Raw genomic sequence first — 16,062 nt, 5'->3', positions numbered from 1 at the left:
CTTCAGTGACCGTGTGACCTGTGTTAACAGGAGTCGAACAGGAGTGTGTTACCGGCAGGGCAACGAGTTTGTGAAGCTGAAAAAGGACATAAACTTGATTAGGAAGGGAGGTAGATGAACATCGACAGCCTGCTGCTGAGGTCTGTTCCGTAGGAAAGAGAATTGAACTTCCGGATCAATGAGTCATTACCAAAAGTACTTGGGAAGGAAGGTGGACATCTCCTCTGCAGCCAGCAGGGACACAAACACTTCAACACTTGAGACTGAAGCAACTTTTAAAATCACTGGCATGGATCTTTTAATCTTGTTTTGTCCTGCTATTGTTTCATATCGAACCAAACGCATCTGTGTATCTGTAAAGCTGCATGTATGTGTGTGCGTCCGTGCGCGTGCACACGCTGCAGTAAAAGGAGGTTGACTGACACTCTACTGACACAATTGATCTTTTATGTAAAAGTGGTTTGGGTTGGTTCTGAAGCTGCGGCCTCTTTGGCGTCTCATTTATTGTTTTGTTTTTTTCCAGTCTGTCCCAGACCAACAACATCTGTGTTTCAGTAGGGGATCAACTTCTCCTGCTCAAAGCTTTGATTGTTGGACATTTGTCTCCTGTCACACATTTGGCGTGGACAAATGTGCACAGCAGTTAAACAATCATTCAGTATCAAAGAAGAATCAGTTTGTGGTGGCTGGTCCCGGTGATGTGAGTCGTAGCCGTGCATTCGGCCCAGTTACTCTCCGTCGTCGTCGTCAGTGTCACCAGGTGACATCTTCTGTTGTGAGGCATTTTTAATGTGTGTGACTGCGGCTGTGTCTTGGTGATTCTTGGCGTGACTGTGAATTTATGAGTGTGCACATTTGCGTGCACCTTTAGGAACCCGTTCGGATCAAAGTCGGTGGTAATTGCCTTTGTGTCGGCAGGTCTCCGCACTAATAAAAGGTGAACTGATGCAGGTGCATGAGAATGTGCATGAGTAGGTAACAGCGTGTTATTAGTCCACCTTAGCGCTGCCCTTTCCTGCCGCCACAGGGGGCAGTTGATGAATGGAGATTGGAGGGAGTAGGGGGCGCGGGGGCGGGGGGTGCTGATGCCGTTAAATGTTTAGATAATTACATTCCTACATCTGCGTTTGGTGGTTTGCACTCAGCTGTGGTGTTACCGGCTGATAGTCTTTGAAAGTGTATTGATTTCTCTCTGTTTTTATTTGAACTGAATTTGAGGATGCGACTATTTGGGATTTTTTTTTTTTCTTCAGCAGAAGTCAATTAATAATGGCTGTTCTCTCTCTCTCTCTCTCTCTCTCTCATTAGTTTGGACAAAACCTCAGACAGATGAATGAATATTGACTGTTAAAAACTTTTTGGTGTCTTGTAGTCTTATAGTGAGTTTTTTTTTGCAATAAAAAAAAAAATAAACCTGTTGGAGATGGCAGCAAAAAATTCTTTAAATGGCGCTTCTGGTTACTTGAATCTGCCGAGATAAATGTCCCTCCCACTTTCATCAGCGTCCTCGTATTACTGTGATTTTTTTTTAAAATTTTTTTTTAAATTTCAACATAGCAGAGAAGCAGAACAAACGCCTGACAGTGTGTGTGTGTGTGTGTGTGTGTGTGTGTGTGTGTGTGTGTGTGCGCGCACACATGGGTTATATGTTCCACACATGCCGTATGTGGTTCTTGGCAGAGAGGTCTGTGGAGGAGACTTAAAGAGCGTGTACATGAGCTTTTGTATTATCTGCTTTTGAGGTTTTTGGATATCTTTTTTCACCTCAGGGTGAATCGAGGGGGTGACGGAGGCCTGAAGTTATCCAACAGATGTTACACCTGTTAAGCATATACCACTCGCACGCACACACTCTGCCCCGGTACTTCTGTCCGTTTGTCCCGAATGAGCATATGCTACCGAGTCGCCAAGAACTTCACTGATTCCAAAAAATCATCTCTGCTTCTTATAATTTAATTTAGGATTATGTTCTGATAATATCACAGACATCTGGTTTCCGTCAGGCACACGTTTATTTTAGCCTTTCAGCACTCAATAGCTTAAAAGTTGTAAACTGAGGAAAAATCAGTCGTCACCTTGTTCTTTGGCGTTATCTATTATCTGTATAATCAGTCACTGAGATGTGCAAATGTTCTTCCTGATCTCTGTGACGCTCTCTGTCCCGTTTCCACCTCCTCCTCTGTCTCTCCTCTATCAGGATGTGTGTGTCGGAATGCCCCAGCGGCTTTTTCCGTGACGACAGGAAACGCTGCAAGAAGTGCTCCTCGTTGTGCGACACCTGTGTCGGTAGCCGTAGCGACCAGTGCACCACGTGCAGGACGGGCTTCCACCTCAACGAGGGCGCCAACACGTGCGTCGCCACCTGTGCCGACAGCTCCTACCTCGACCACGGTACGTTTCTTCCGTCTGAAGGTGACGGCGGTTTGTCAGCACGGTAGTCCACACGTACCGCAAGTGGAACGTTTCCAAGAACTTTCTTATGGCTGAAAATAAAGTCAACAGCAACCCAAAGTCCTAAACCTGGTGCTCGCTCCAGAGTTATCCTGGCAGATCCGTCCTCCCGTCACTGCCCACTGATCCAATTCTTAGAGTGTGAAGTCACCAAGATTAGAGAATAATGGAATCTATTGCTTCTGAATTTCCATGAAAACAGCAGCAAGCAAGCAGAATATTTTGGAAAATTCTGTCTGGTGCTTGAATCACAAAGGTGTCTGTAACTGCTTTTGTTCATTCCCTCAGAATGATGCCATTGTGTCCTGAGAGTAACTCTGAGCCGCTGATTTATTCAAACGCTGAAGTGAACTGGCGTTTTTATTTTCTTTTTCAGCACATTAGAAAAAACAAGAATAAAAACGTGATTTGCATCCAGTTCTCTGTAAACTCACTTGTCTCTCTGGTCATTAAAGATGTCGAGCAGCACTGACGAATGGAGCAGAACAACAGAAACGATGTATCTGTGATAACGTCAGTGCGTCGGTGTCGGCAGCGAGAGCATTGGACAGCAGGTCTGCTCTGATCTGATCCAAGTTCATCCGTTACAGTTCAGCTTGTAGTGGTGCTGAGATGGATGGATAGATATGGTTAGTTTTAGTTTGTCAGACAGACAGACGATGTTTTTTGAAGCCATAGATGGACATGTTTCCCTAAAATCCAGATATATTTCATTTGGAATTAGCAATCAGAGGAAAAACAGTATATTGTTTAAAATATATTATGATATTTCATGGCATTTTTTAATGACCATATGTACGGTAGTTGAAGTTGAAGACCAGAAACGAAATGTTGACAGGAAAAAAATCACATACACAATTATACAAGTGAATGAAGTTGCTGACAGTATTCGCACATTCATGGAACTGCAGACTATATAGTTTGTGTGTGTGTGTGTGTGTGTGTGTGTGTGTGTGTGTGTGTGTGTGTGTGTGTGTGTGTGTGTGTGTGTGTGTGTGTGTGTGTGTGTGTGTGTGTGTGTGTGTGTGTGTGTGTCTGTCTGTGTCTGTGTGTGAGAGAGAGCGCAAGCTCTTTCTTCAAAGGGAAATCTGTCTTTGACCTGCTCATATCCGGCTTCGAACCTTTAATGATTTTCAGATCCCAGAAAATCCCACTCTTATTCCGCTCAGACCACATGACTTCCCAGCAAAACTCACACGTCATGTCATGAAGTCTGAAGCGTAGAAAGAAGTTTTGAATGATCACCACAGTCTGTGCTTTGTTTGCCGGGAACAATACCATGTTTTTCTGTTGTCTGCTCTGGGCTCGAGTGTCCATGTGCATTATGTCAAAGCGTTTTATTGCTTTTAGTCGTTGTCTTGAAATATTCAGCCGAATGCCTCCGCTCCCTCCACTCTCCATTTTTATACCCGGCTTCTTTAACCTTTTACATGTCTGTTGCCACTCTTTGTAGTCCTCATTCCTCATCCTTTGCTCTCTCCTCTCGTCCTCCTCTCCCACCTGTTATGTCCCCGTCTGTCACCCCTGCTCAGCCTCCATGTCTGACTGACTCTTCTTGTCTCTCCAGATTCCAACATTTGCAGGAGGTGTCCAGAGAACTGTAAGAAGTGCACCTCCTCCAATATATGCACAGAATGTAAACCTGGTACCAGGTAACTGACTTGTGTATTGTACACACACACACACACACACACACACACACACACACACACACACACACACACACACTCACACATACACCCTCCTTTCTCACAGTGGTCCCCAAGAAATATACATAATACTAAAACAAGCACTTGGAGAGCTCCGACCCCCTCCAGTCAGCTCATTTCCACCCAAAATGATCATCCTCCATTCATTCTATCTCCTCTAATAAATTAATTGATCGTCAAAACATGCCTTTGTCACTAATAGTCAAATAGTTATTTAAATAATCATTAGTAACCTTGTCACAAAAGTAGTAGTATTTTTATATTATATTATTTATTTTTAAAACCAAAAAAAAAAAAAAACTGCTTTCCCTGGGTGGGCTCCGACCTTTGGGTTAACAGACAGACCCACTAACCACAGTTCCACAGAGACAGTGCCCTGCTGCTATTGTGGCGTTCTAGACACAGATGCTGAAAATGAGGAAGAATCCTTCAACAGATTCCTGGATCCAGATGGTTCCAGAACACCACCTACATTTAATCAGGTCCATTGTCGCATTATCAGAATTTCCTGAACATTTCATTAAAATCAGTTATTTACAAACAAACAGACACACAAACGCCAGTAAAGACAGAACCTCCTGAGAGCTGACAGAAATCCTGGTCATCTGATTCCCCCTGTTCACATCAGCCCAACCAGCTCCAGTGAACCTGGTTTCACGTGAATGTAGAACATTCTGGTGTCAGCTCCGTGGTGCTGCAGAATTCCGGCGTTGTGGATTTAAAGGAGCAGCTGGGTTTGACCCTGTCTTTACTCTACACATATTCCTTTGTCATGTGAAGGAGCAGAGCTGTTGCCCATGTTTGGCTTGAGATGTCTTCTTAGTGGTTCCTCTGATCTGTAAACCACTTAGCTCTCCATGCAGACATGTTCCACTTCATTTTCCGGCCACTTCCACAGCAGCCTCTTCAAACCGCCCCAACTACACATGACCTGACGGGGAGCGCGTTTTCAAAGGACTGGAATTCCTGATAGGTCACAGAGGAAACACTTGTAAAACGTTTAAACCGTTGTGGTCTTCAAAGTAACTTTTAAGTTGTTTAGTGTAGCCAGAGGTGGAGGTGGGGATACTTGTACGCCATAATTTCCTCTGAACGCCAGCGACACCACAGGAAGGGTTCAACACACACACACACACACACACACACACACACACACACACACACACACACACCTCCTCTCTCATTCAGTTTGTCATTCATGGTTGGTTCAAAGCTGGGGAGAAGAAAGGACCAGACAGTATATTTCTGGGAAGCGTTAGCTAACACAGCCCAGCTGCTTTTGAGCTTAGCTCTTCAACCTGTCCTCGCTGTGACTTCAGCGAGCTGACGTTAAAACCACCGCACGCACACACACACACACACACGTCTTGACTGACGCTCGCGCCCACATCTGGCACGTACAAAACCCGTTCTATATGCTGTCGAATGCACAGCGCTTTACACCCAGTCCAGGAATGATCAAAAGCCCGACTTGCAGAGGTTGTAGTTCCTGGAAGAGGTTCCAAATGACTTATTGAGACGATGCCTGAGCCAGCAAATCATACTTTCCAGACCAATGCAAGCGAGCTGAAAACGTATCACCGCTGAAACAATGGAGTCACGTTCTTTGTATTTCACTTTCCAGCCTTCAAGCCAACAAGTGTCAGATGACCTGTGACCCGGGCTCTTACTACAACGGCCACAAGCGGACTTGTGAGCCCTGCCATCGGGCCTGCGCCACCTGTGCAGGTGAACGTTTGTTGTCGTTGATCCACAGATGGGTCATGTGATTTTTTTTAATTTTTTTTAAAAGCCCTCGTTGGTTGTTTTCAGGCACAGGTATAGAGGCGTGTACTAAGTGTGCCGATGGGTATTTACTGGAGGACTGGCGGTGCGTGTCGACGTGCAGCAACGGCTACTACCTGTCGGAGCAGACGGTGGACGGCGGGCAGGTGCAGAGGTCCTGTAAGAAGTGAGTTGTAACGAGACAAACCAAGGGAATCCAGAGCTTTCATAAGGACAATGGACATATTTCCGAGCTGTTCTTGTTTTTCCTGCAGCGCCACTCATTGTTGTCTTATTTTCCACTGTGAGACCGTGGCCAGCCGATGATTCAAACTCTCGCAGGACACGTCTCTGCAGCTGCTGTGGAAAATGTACTGAAACAGAAACGATCAGGAACGACGGATGAGCTATTATTCTAGTCAACATGGTGCTTATGAGCCGTGGAACGTTTGCATCTGTAACTGACAAACACGACCGGCATCTTCTCTTTGGGGCCCCCGCCTACTTGTGTCTAAACATTTTAATACGCTTTCACAGATTCTGATACTTGTAATGAGTCATCAGCATGAAAAATAGATTTTATCTTCTGACGCCAACTCGGCATCTGCTGGTTCTCGAACTAAAACCCCAAAATAAATCAAATATGACTGATTGAACACGCTCTGACTGATACTAGAGGTGGGATGTGACATGTGCTGTCAGAGGGACCACGACAACATTTAGAAGGGTAGTTCAGTGCACGTTTCTGATGGCTTTTTTCTGAAAGTTTTCTCCTGTGGTTCTGGTAAATGACACATTGTTCAGTACAATGGCAGTGAATGACACGGATGCTGACATACAATGCACAATCCACATTCTCAGCACTGCAGGCGTGAAGAAATAGATGCTGCTCGCTATGTCGACCTTGACGGCCCAAAGTTCATGTTATTCATTGTATTTATACGTTTATAGTGGGACAGGCAGGTGACAGGTAGGACAGTTCCTTCTTCTGTCGACGTTCCAGTAGCAGAACGGAGTCTAATTCTTGGTCCGACCCACGACAGGTGTGACCATAGCTGCTACGAGTGCCTGGGGCCCGGTGAGAGGAACTGCAGCAGCTGTGTGAGCGGATACAATCTGGAGGCAGGAGCCTGTGTGGTCAGCACCATCTGCAAAGATGGTGAGTTCTCAGCTTTCTCCGTCTCACATTTGTTCAGCGACCAGATTCTTGTTCATTTACATGCAGAGAAGTAGGCAGGTCCCTATTTTATAAATAGTTGGAGGGTCATGTTTTTTTAAGATAAACCAAGTCCTTGTTGTAGATGATTTTCGTCTGTGGCTTGTTTTGACAATTCTGAGTTGGTCACTAACCTCTTCAATCAAACTGCTGGCTGTTGCGTCTTCCGTCCAGTTCTCCTCGAGAGGACGTTCTCATTGGCTCACACATTCAGGTCGTTCCGTTTTAACACAGACTCACTATTTCCTGCTCGCACACAGGTTCCGTGATGCGTGCTCCCAATCCCTCAGATATATTCCTCCACCGTCTGCCTCTTGACAATGACGTTCTGATTCACACTGCTTCTTTACTTGCAAACTCTTGCCTGTCTTTTTCAAAATGTGCATGATTTGAATTCGGACAAAAAAAAAAAAAATGCAAATGTTTGTGTTTGTCCCAAAGCCGACAGATTGATTATGACGTTTGAGGGATAGTTCATGATTATCAATCCATCTAGAGACGAAGATGGGTGTGATGAAGATGGGTGTGACCTCTCTGCTGATGAATCCTTTTCCTGAAAGTGCACGTCCAGTCTGTTCCTCAGCCTGAGCAGACTTTACGGTAGTGAAGAGTTGTCAAGAGGCAGACTGGACGTCCACTTGAAGTTTTCTGATGTCAAATTTCACAGTTGTGCATTTTTTTTACTTTATCTTTTTTTCTAATTGTGTGACATGTGTTTTCTCTCCCTCTCTGTTTTTCTCCCAAATCTGTTTCCTTCCTCCTGGCATGGATCCAATCACTCCCCCTGGACCGAAATCATGAACGTCACCTGTTCTTGGATCATAAAACTCTTCCTGTTACCTGAACACTCCTCCCTCACATGGTTGTGTGTGTGTGTGTGTGTGTGTGTGTGTGTGTGTGTGTGTGTGTGTGTGTGTGTGTGTGTGTGTGTGTGTGTGTGTGTGTGTGTGTGTGTGTGTGTGTGTGTGTGTCATGACCCCACACCCTCCCCACCCCGCCCCTTCCAAACTTTATCTCTTCTGCCGGGTCTGTGGAAAGCAAATGAAGAATCTTGGGCGGAAGGCAGTTTCTGCGTGCTCGTTAAAAAGAACAATCTTTGTCAGAGGAAAGTGCTGCAGCAACTGTGCTGCAGAACATGCTCACAAAAGGGCTGACCGGACGTATTCTCTGAGTATAAAGGGAGTGCGACAGAGGGGGCGTGGGGGCACGGTGGGGGGGCACCCCTGTTCAAACCCCCAGCCCCCTCATTCACAGTCACATAATTTATAAGAGAATCTGTGCCTCTCCAAGGGACTGCATCGGAGGTGCGATGACAGGACTACAACAAACCTACCTTTTTTCTGTACGGGGACACACACACACACACACACACACACACACACATACACACACACACATATGTGGTCAGGGTGTAAAATGACTGGGACTCTCTTCAAGTACAAATGACAACAAAAGTGAAAACAAACAAATAAAAGTGTCGTTTTGTGACCAAAGCATCAAAGCCAAAATAATGAAACCTTCTTTTTTTGTTGTTGCCAGTGTAGGGTGCATAGCGACGACACCAGCCGCTCCACCTGTCAATACATCTGTGCATTTTTACAGCGGCTCCTTTTCTCTCTCCAACGTCAGTGACGGGCAGAAAGGAAAAGACCTGTAAATATACGTCACATGAGAGCGGGGGGAGAAAAAAAACAAAACAAAAAGTCCCTCTCTCAGTAACGAGGTGAGATGGTGTTAAAGATGTACATTTCTGTCCATGACAAACACAGAGCAGCCTCCACTTTAGTCGCCACAGGGTCTCAGTATCCCAGGACTGATGCATGTTACCGACCAAAACCACCTCATATCATCCAAGAAGACCTTCCTCCGAGTAGTGTGTGTGTTTGTCTTTATTGGTGTGTGTGTAGGAGAACACCATTAATTCTCCATGTAAGCCCGGGCAGCATTGATTTATTCCAGAGGTACTTCAAGACGAGTCGATAGTCATTCTGTAGCTTTCTGTGGGGAAAGGAAACGCTGCAGTGATAAATCTGTGGTACCAGAGATGCACCGAAGGCCCAAAAACTCCCTGTCGATTCCATCCATTACTCTGACTGAACAGTTGATGGCTCTTTTGAAACATCACTCACATTTTAGGAGGAATTTCTGTCCACTGCTGATGGATTTTTTCCCTCTGTCTGGTGTCAGCTCGGTGTCGGTGCATCCCCACATGTGACTGCTACACAACTTAGATTCTGCTCTACACTTCCAACAGCAAAGGTCAATGATGGGCACAGGCGCTGTCGTGTTATCATGTGTTCCTCTGCAGGTAAGGACGTCTGACAGGCAGGGTGAGTCGGAGCTGTCGCAAACACACTTAGGGACTTTGGTCAGGTTGTGTATTTTCATATGAATTGTGTGAATTGGAAGCAGAACCAGGTGTGTGTGTGTGTGTGTGTGTCAGAACTGTGTAGTCACATCGAGGCAAAACTGCACAGGCTGACAGCTGTTGGGCTTCTCCTCTCTGTCAGTTGCCTTACCTGAAGAAGGTCAAAGGTCATTGTCGTGGTGCTGGTTTCCAATAAAGAACAGATAAAACAATGTTTAATATTCTTATTCTATTTGTGCGGGTTTTCACACCTGCAGCTTGAGCATTTACAGTATTAGATGAATTGTTGTACCGTCGACTGGCTATGGTTCCTGATTTGTAATAAAGATTGATGAATCCCCCTTTTTGGTTAACAAAAACTTATTCTCAGTCATTGTTTAAGATGACTTTAATTGACTTTAGGTTGTGTGGTAGTAGACATACGCACATGCAGAACACACATGCCTCGTATAAACGCTGTTTTTATTGTGTACCTGTGACAATGCATTATTAATGTTACTCAAAGTCCTAGTTTTTGAAAATCTTTTTTTTTTACCTACATGTTCTGATTAAAATGTTTAATCTGTTGATGTTTTTTTTGTTTTTTTATTCGCTGCACCCCCCCCCCCCTTTTTATATAAAAGAATAACCGCCAAAATGGAAATAATTGAAGTTGATGAAATAGAAATAGATTCAAGCTCATATTCATTCATATTCTGAAGGAAAAACCCTGAATCTGTTTCCTAAAATCAGCTGCAGAGCTTTCATGTGCAGTATCATGGGTTCAAGTCTCAGAATACAGAACGCTGCCTCATCATACTTTTCTATATCATATATTTGTATATCATAACATGCACAGCAATATTCCAAGTGAGAAAAGTCTGCAGATTTGAATTCTCGAGAGATAAACTCATGATACTTTTCTTCAATTCAGCATCTTTTTTTTTTAACACAGAGAAGCAATTAAAATTGTAGCAGCAGATAAGAGCTGCAAGGCCATCATTTAAATAATGTTGACTCCAACTATACACACTCCCAAATCGTTTGTGTGTGAAGAAGGAACACAGTTTCTGAAAGTCAGCAGCATATTTGCAGTCATGATGGTAAGTGTAGCAATTCTGTCTCACGTCTTCCAGAGGAAGGAATCGAAACCGTCATAAAGCCAAAACCTTCCTTACTGATTCGATTCAAGTCCTTCTGATAGGTCACATGATCATTTGTGGAACACTTCCAGAAACGTTCCACGGGTATTTAAGCATGAGAATGTTGGAAATATTCATGGAATGGTCAATGGTGCTAGCTACAGCTCGTATTCAGCATCTTATTCATCGCTGTGTGTGATGTGTCATCACATGAATACATGTGATTATTTCGATTAGTTACTCATTGAATATGTTTACACCACAGTATCAAAACCCACGTCCTTCAGGGACTTGTGTGCCTCAGTGGTTGTGTGATCTGGGCTCCAACATAGACCAGGGTTCTAGAATCACCTGTGCACGCAAGGAAGCACAAGTGCAGGTAGGGGGAGGGGCCTCGGTTCACCTGCAGTCAGTAGTGCGCTATGTGCGTGTGATGGAGGAATAGCATCGATAGTCTCAAGTTTACTTGCATGGATCTGGTTGTTTTACTCTAGATCATGCTGAAATATATTTTTTCCTGCTAAGTTTACAATCCCTGTGAAGGGCAGACTGTCAATTGTATAAATTCCAGGTTTATTCCCTTTTATTTCTATCAATTCCTGTCAATTCCCATGGAAAATGTCCTACTTTTTCTTTAATCCTTCAAAATTTGCAACCTTAAAGCACCTTCCTCTAGTGAATGTTGGAAAATGTCATGTATTTGCCCAGTTTGTCCCTTTTCTGTAGTAACTGTAGGGTAAAAAAAAAAAAGCTGTCCTGGGTGACAGCTTTTCTTTCCTGTCCCCTCCGTTCTTCCTCCGTCTGCCAGTGAAGTCCAAAGGGTTTACGTTCGCTCAGAGTTGTGGGTTCTTGCGTCCCTGGAGAACTTGGCTCTGTGTGTGTTTGTGAGGGAGGGAGGGGGAGACAAACAGAAAGAGAGGGAGAAGACGTGTGTGTGTGTGTGTGTGTGTGTGTGAGGCAGAGTGATGGTGTTTATTCAAGGGGGCGGGGGGGCACCACCACCACCTGTTGTGTTTGTACACAAAGAGCCTCTTTTGTTTCAAAAGGAACAATTGAGCTTTTCACAGAAAGAGAGCCAGAGAGCACAGACAACCTCGCTGCACACACACACACACACACACACACACACACACACACACACACACACACACACACACACACGCCGGTCCATCCTTCAGCCTGAGCCCGTGTCTGTCACCGCTGGCCTAGACAAAGGTGGGATGGCAGACGGTGTTTACGTCTCTTTTGTTTCACCACCTCCAAACATGAAGCTGAAGGTTGAAGTGTTTTGTTGTCTTTTCTTTTCCTAATTGTCAGCACAAACATTGTGTTTCTTCAGTGAACGTGACCAAATCCATTCATGTGTGACTTACTTTCTTTTTCTTTTTTTTTTTTTTTTTTTACTGCTCTACAGGGACGTGTGTTTATCTCTTTCTCTTTATTCAGTCACTTACCAATAATTGTTGAGCTTTCTGGCGCCCCAGAACAAAAACTTTCCAGCCCTGTGAACTCACACACATTTTCTGCTGTGACACGTGTTATTTATTTTCTTCTTCATTTCATTTTATGTCACTTATTTCTCAAGAAAACAAATGTGTTATGATTTCATAGGCGATTCTTTTACGTGTCTTCTCTGGTTCAGTTCTCTGCAGGCGTGAATGTGAGTGTGAATGTCTCTCTCCTGACCACAGTGACCCTGCCCGTCGCCCAAAGTCAACCTTAACGCAGCAGAGGAAGTACTATCAAGCCCTTACTCGATTGTAAATAAAGGATATTTACAATCAAGTAAAACTCCCCAAGTTTACAGTTAATTTGCAGACAGGTCTAATTCAGTTTCATACACGATTGTTTTTCTTCTGTCAAGATTAATATTTTGTAAAACAGTCACAGACAGTGAAATAACTATGTGTGTGTCTCATATTTTATATTTCTCTAAGTGGCCCCCCTTTGCTTTTTTGATAGCGCTGCGTTGGTGTTCTCTCAGTGATCTTCATGAGCTCGTCACCTGAAGTGGTTTTCACTTGTGTCTCGTCAGGATTAGTGGAATTTTGTGCCTTATTGATGGTGTCGGGACCGACCATCAGTTGTGTTGTGCTGAAGTCATGTTGATACTCAGCCGACGACCGTTCATTCATATTATGACAAGATCCAATCAGCTAAGAAAGAGAAACGAGAAATGAAGAAACGAAGGTCATGAAAGTAAAGGAAACGCACTGAAGGAGAAGGTGTGTCCAAACTTTTGGACATGCACTGTAATGAGATGTGGTCATCCCACTGACAACAAACCAGACAACACCAGGAGACGAACACAAACCAAATCAGCCACCGTGTGCAGATATGAAGTTAGTGCCCCGACGAACAGAAAGCTTCTAGAAAAACAAACATGTCTGTTGCTCTGCAGGCGAGTACATGAGTCAGCATGGAAATTGCCACTTGTGTGATGCTACCTGTCTGCAGTGCTCAGGGCCGGAGAGAGAGGACTGCACCAGCTGCCCGGTACCACGGTGAGAGACGCTGACACTTTCCACGCGGGGACACGAGCGTGCTGCAGTCTAACTCGTTTGAACCGTTCAAGAAAATAAGATTTATTGTTGAGTACAGTTCTGAACCGGGAGGTTCCGAGATGGGTTCAGTCTGTGCGTCTGATAACAAGATTAAACAGAAGACTGATCCTGATCTGAGTCGTATTCGTTCATTTCTCGGAACAGCACCGAATAGAAGAGTATACATTGGGTCTTGTGACAAAGTGACTGTGGACGACATCTCCCTTGCAGGTTCTATGACGATGGTGTCTGCAGCATCCGCTGTCAGAAGGGCCGTTACCCAATGGGGAGACAGTGTCACCTCTGTCACCACTCCTGCCACGAGTGCACAGACGAGGGTCCAGACAACTGCACCAGCTGTGACAGAGGTACCCAAAGGTCCTTCTAGCGTCTGACTCCACTAAGGTAAAACAATCACATGAAGGCAGGGACGGCTGTGGACAGACGTCCCTGCAGAAAGGACTGTCGTCGTCGTCGTTTTTTAATTCACAACGTACAACTCTGCGCAAAGTTTTTGTGACGCTTTCGTTCACAGCCGCAGAAATATCTGAAGGTTTTATCACTGTGTCACTGCGCCGAATGGATGAACTGACACAGGGGACAATCTCTGCACATGAAAACACACACAAGCAGACACTGAAAAACACCAGAAAAACACACACACACACACACATGCACACACACCTCTCTCTCTCTCTCTCACCCAGTAAAATCTGTCAGTCTGTTTGCAAAACGGTGTTCCTTTTAATTGCAGGTCTGTCGGAGGCTCAACGAGACGTAATAATAACACAAAGTTATCCTCCATCTGTGCCTCTTCGTGTCAGTTGTCTCTCTCACACACACACACACACACACACACAGTCTCATAGTCATGATCATACTTGTAGGTGGAGGTGTGGAACGTACTCTACGTTTTCCTGTGGAGCATTTACATACAGTAGTATGATGAATTTACAGTGTTTTAACCAAAGCGTCTCCCCCATCTAGATAAGTTCGGCGTCAGCAGGTACCTGTTTCGGGGTCAGTGCAGGGCCGTCTGTCCTGAGGGCTTCTTCCACTCGGCACTGAGTCGCTGTGAGTCCTGTGCTCCGGACTGCAGCGTGTGCGCAGCAGCGTTCCACTGCCTCCGCTGCAGCCGAGGATACAGGCTCCGAGACGGCCGCTGCTTTCCCCTGGAGCTTCACACGGGTGAGAGGAGCTGGAGGATGACACACACGTCAGGGTGAAACGTTGTCACTTGAGTCGAACGAACCACTGGTAGAGTTGTCGGACATCTACGTGGACTCACAAGCACGTGAAGGAAAAGCTGCTGCTGTTGCTTCGTAAACCTCCATTCTCCCAACGCTGCAAAAACTCCAGAATACGTCTTATTTTACCCTTAAAAGAAGGCCCACTGCCTGACAAAGTGAGTTGTTTTTAGACAATTTTCACTTGTTTCATTTGAAAGATTGTCTAAAAACAAGTGACTTTTTCCAGTGTGTGTCTTATCTTATGCGCAAAGAGATTTTATCACTAGTCTGAAGTTTTGATTAGAAGTAAGAGAGATATTCTCAGTTTGAATTGTTGTCTTAGTTGACAGCGCCACAACGCAACACACAAAAAACTTCTGCGGACAGTGAAGACATGGGGGGGGGGTAATTTCAGGCAGATGGAGACGAGGGTGATGACTAGTGGTCTGTAGGATCATTGAGAAAAACGCTGCATCGACAAACAAGAATGGAGGAAAGAGAAAGACGGAGCCAGCACACGTCTGGTGTTACAGGTTTTTAAAACATCTTTGTTGTCTGTGGTTGAAATTCACTGAGTGTCAGAGATGATCTCATCATATGAGATCAAACGTGGAAGGAAGCCAGAGGAGGAAAACGTGACATGTATTCAGTGAGATGTATCTGAGATAAGGGTGGAGGAGGTGGAAGGTGGAAGGTGACGACGTCTGCGTTAACACGTTGTGTGCTCACGTCCTGCTGGAGGGACGAGAGGGAGGATGAGGCGGAATTCTTATCGAATGCAGCGGGCACGTCTCAACATGCTGCACGGAAACTCTTCTCGTCTCTTCTCGTCTCTTCTCTCCTGCCGTCAAGCTGCTGAAATAAATTTCAAAAGTGAAATATTTGCTTTACAAATAACAGTAAAGCAAATCCGAGTACCTATGCTCTAACTTCCTTTCCCTTGTGTCCAAGTGCTTTAAATCCCATCTCTGTCTGTGCTTCGGTCCCAGGTGACGTTCCCGACCAGGGGGGCTGTGCCCCCTGTGACGAGGGCTGCAGACAATGCGAATGCAGTAAGTAGACAGCATCTTTCCTCTCCTCCCTGCTCCATGCTGCTGTTTGTTGGAATTGAATTGAATTGAATACTACACCTCTTCCTGCCTCATTACCAATGAAATGAGTCCTCCAGAGTGTGAGCAGTCACTCACTGGCGTGTGTTTTCACTCCTGGTTTGTCAGAAATTGAACCGTTTTAAAACACTGACCCAGTTGGAATGTGATGAGACGGGAGCTTCCCAGAAGTCCTTCTCATCTGACCCCCCCCCACCCCACCCCAGGACAGACCTTTGGCATAGAGGACTAGTGCCAGCAGTGTGGTGGTTCCTGTGTTGAAATATCTGTGTGGTTTGATGTTTGTGGCAACGACAAAAAACCAAAACAAAAGACCCTATTTAGAGGCAGGAGACATTTTTAGACGGCAGCCACACAATGACTAGTCTACGCGTCCAAGGTATTGGGCAATAAAACAAAGTGGTGTGGATCGGTTGTTGCCACATGCTCTTGTTTTTGTTTTGTTTTTTTAGCTTTTGCTTTTGATGCAGTTTGTTGGACATTATGTTGACAGTTGGTACTTGGTGCCTTTTTTTCTGGATGTTTGAATTCAACTGCACGAAGCGACCGCAG

The 16,062-nt window shown here is 45.0% G+C and overlaps 1 protein-coding gene across 1 annotated transcript in view; it reads left to right on the top strand.

Moving 5' to 3' along the window:
- Positions 1-15,453, top strand: part of LOC144739102 (proprotein convertase subtilisin/kexin type 5-like) — a gene marked incomplete at both ends in the record, with an annotated part of 29,413 nt that extends 13,960 nt beyond the window's left edge. Inside the window, 9 exon segments of the mRNA XM_078622087.1 lie at positions 2,198-2,391; positions 4,019-4,103; positions 5,785-5,888; positions 5,973-6,111; positions 6,968-7,083; positions 13,031-13,133; positions 13,404-13,540; positions 14,160-14,360; positions 15,391-15,453. Coding sequence (XP_078478213.1) covers positions 2,198-2,391; positions 4,019-4,103; positions 5,785-5,888; positions 5,973-6,111; positions 6,968-7,083; positions 13,031-13,133; positions 13,404-13,540; positions 14,160-14,360; positions 15,391-15,453 — 1,142 coding nt within the window.
- Positions 15,454-16,062: the final 609 nt, after the last annotated feature.

The sequence above is a fragment of the Lampetra planeri genome, unplaced genomic scaffold (assembly GCF_965212315.1).
Source record: "Lampetra planeri unplaced genomic scaffold, kcLamPlan1.2.h2 scaffold_1301, whole genome shotgun sequence".
NCBI classification, from domain to species: Eukaryota; Metazoa; Chordata; class Hyperoartia; order Petromyzontiformes; family Petromyzontidae; genus Lampetra; species Lampetra planeri.
Note: the sequence above shows the minus strand (reverse complement) of the source record. Positions and strands in the feature narration are given on the sequence as shown.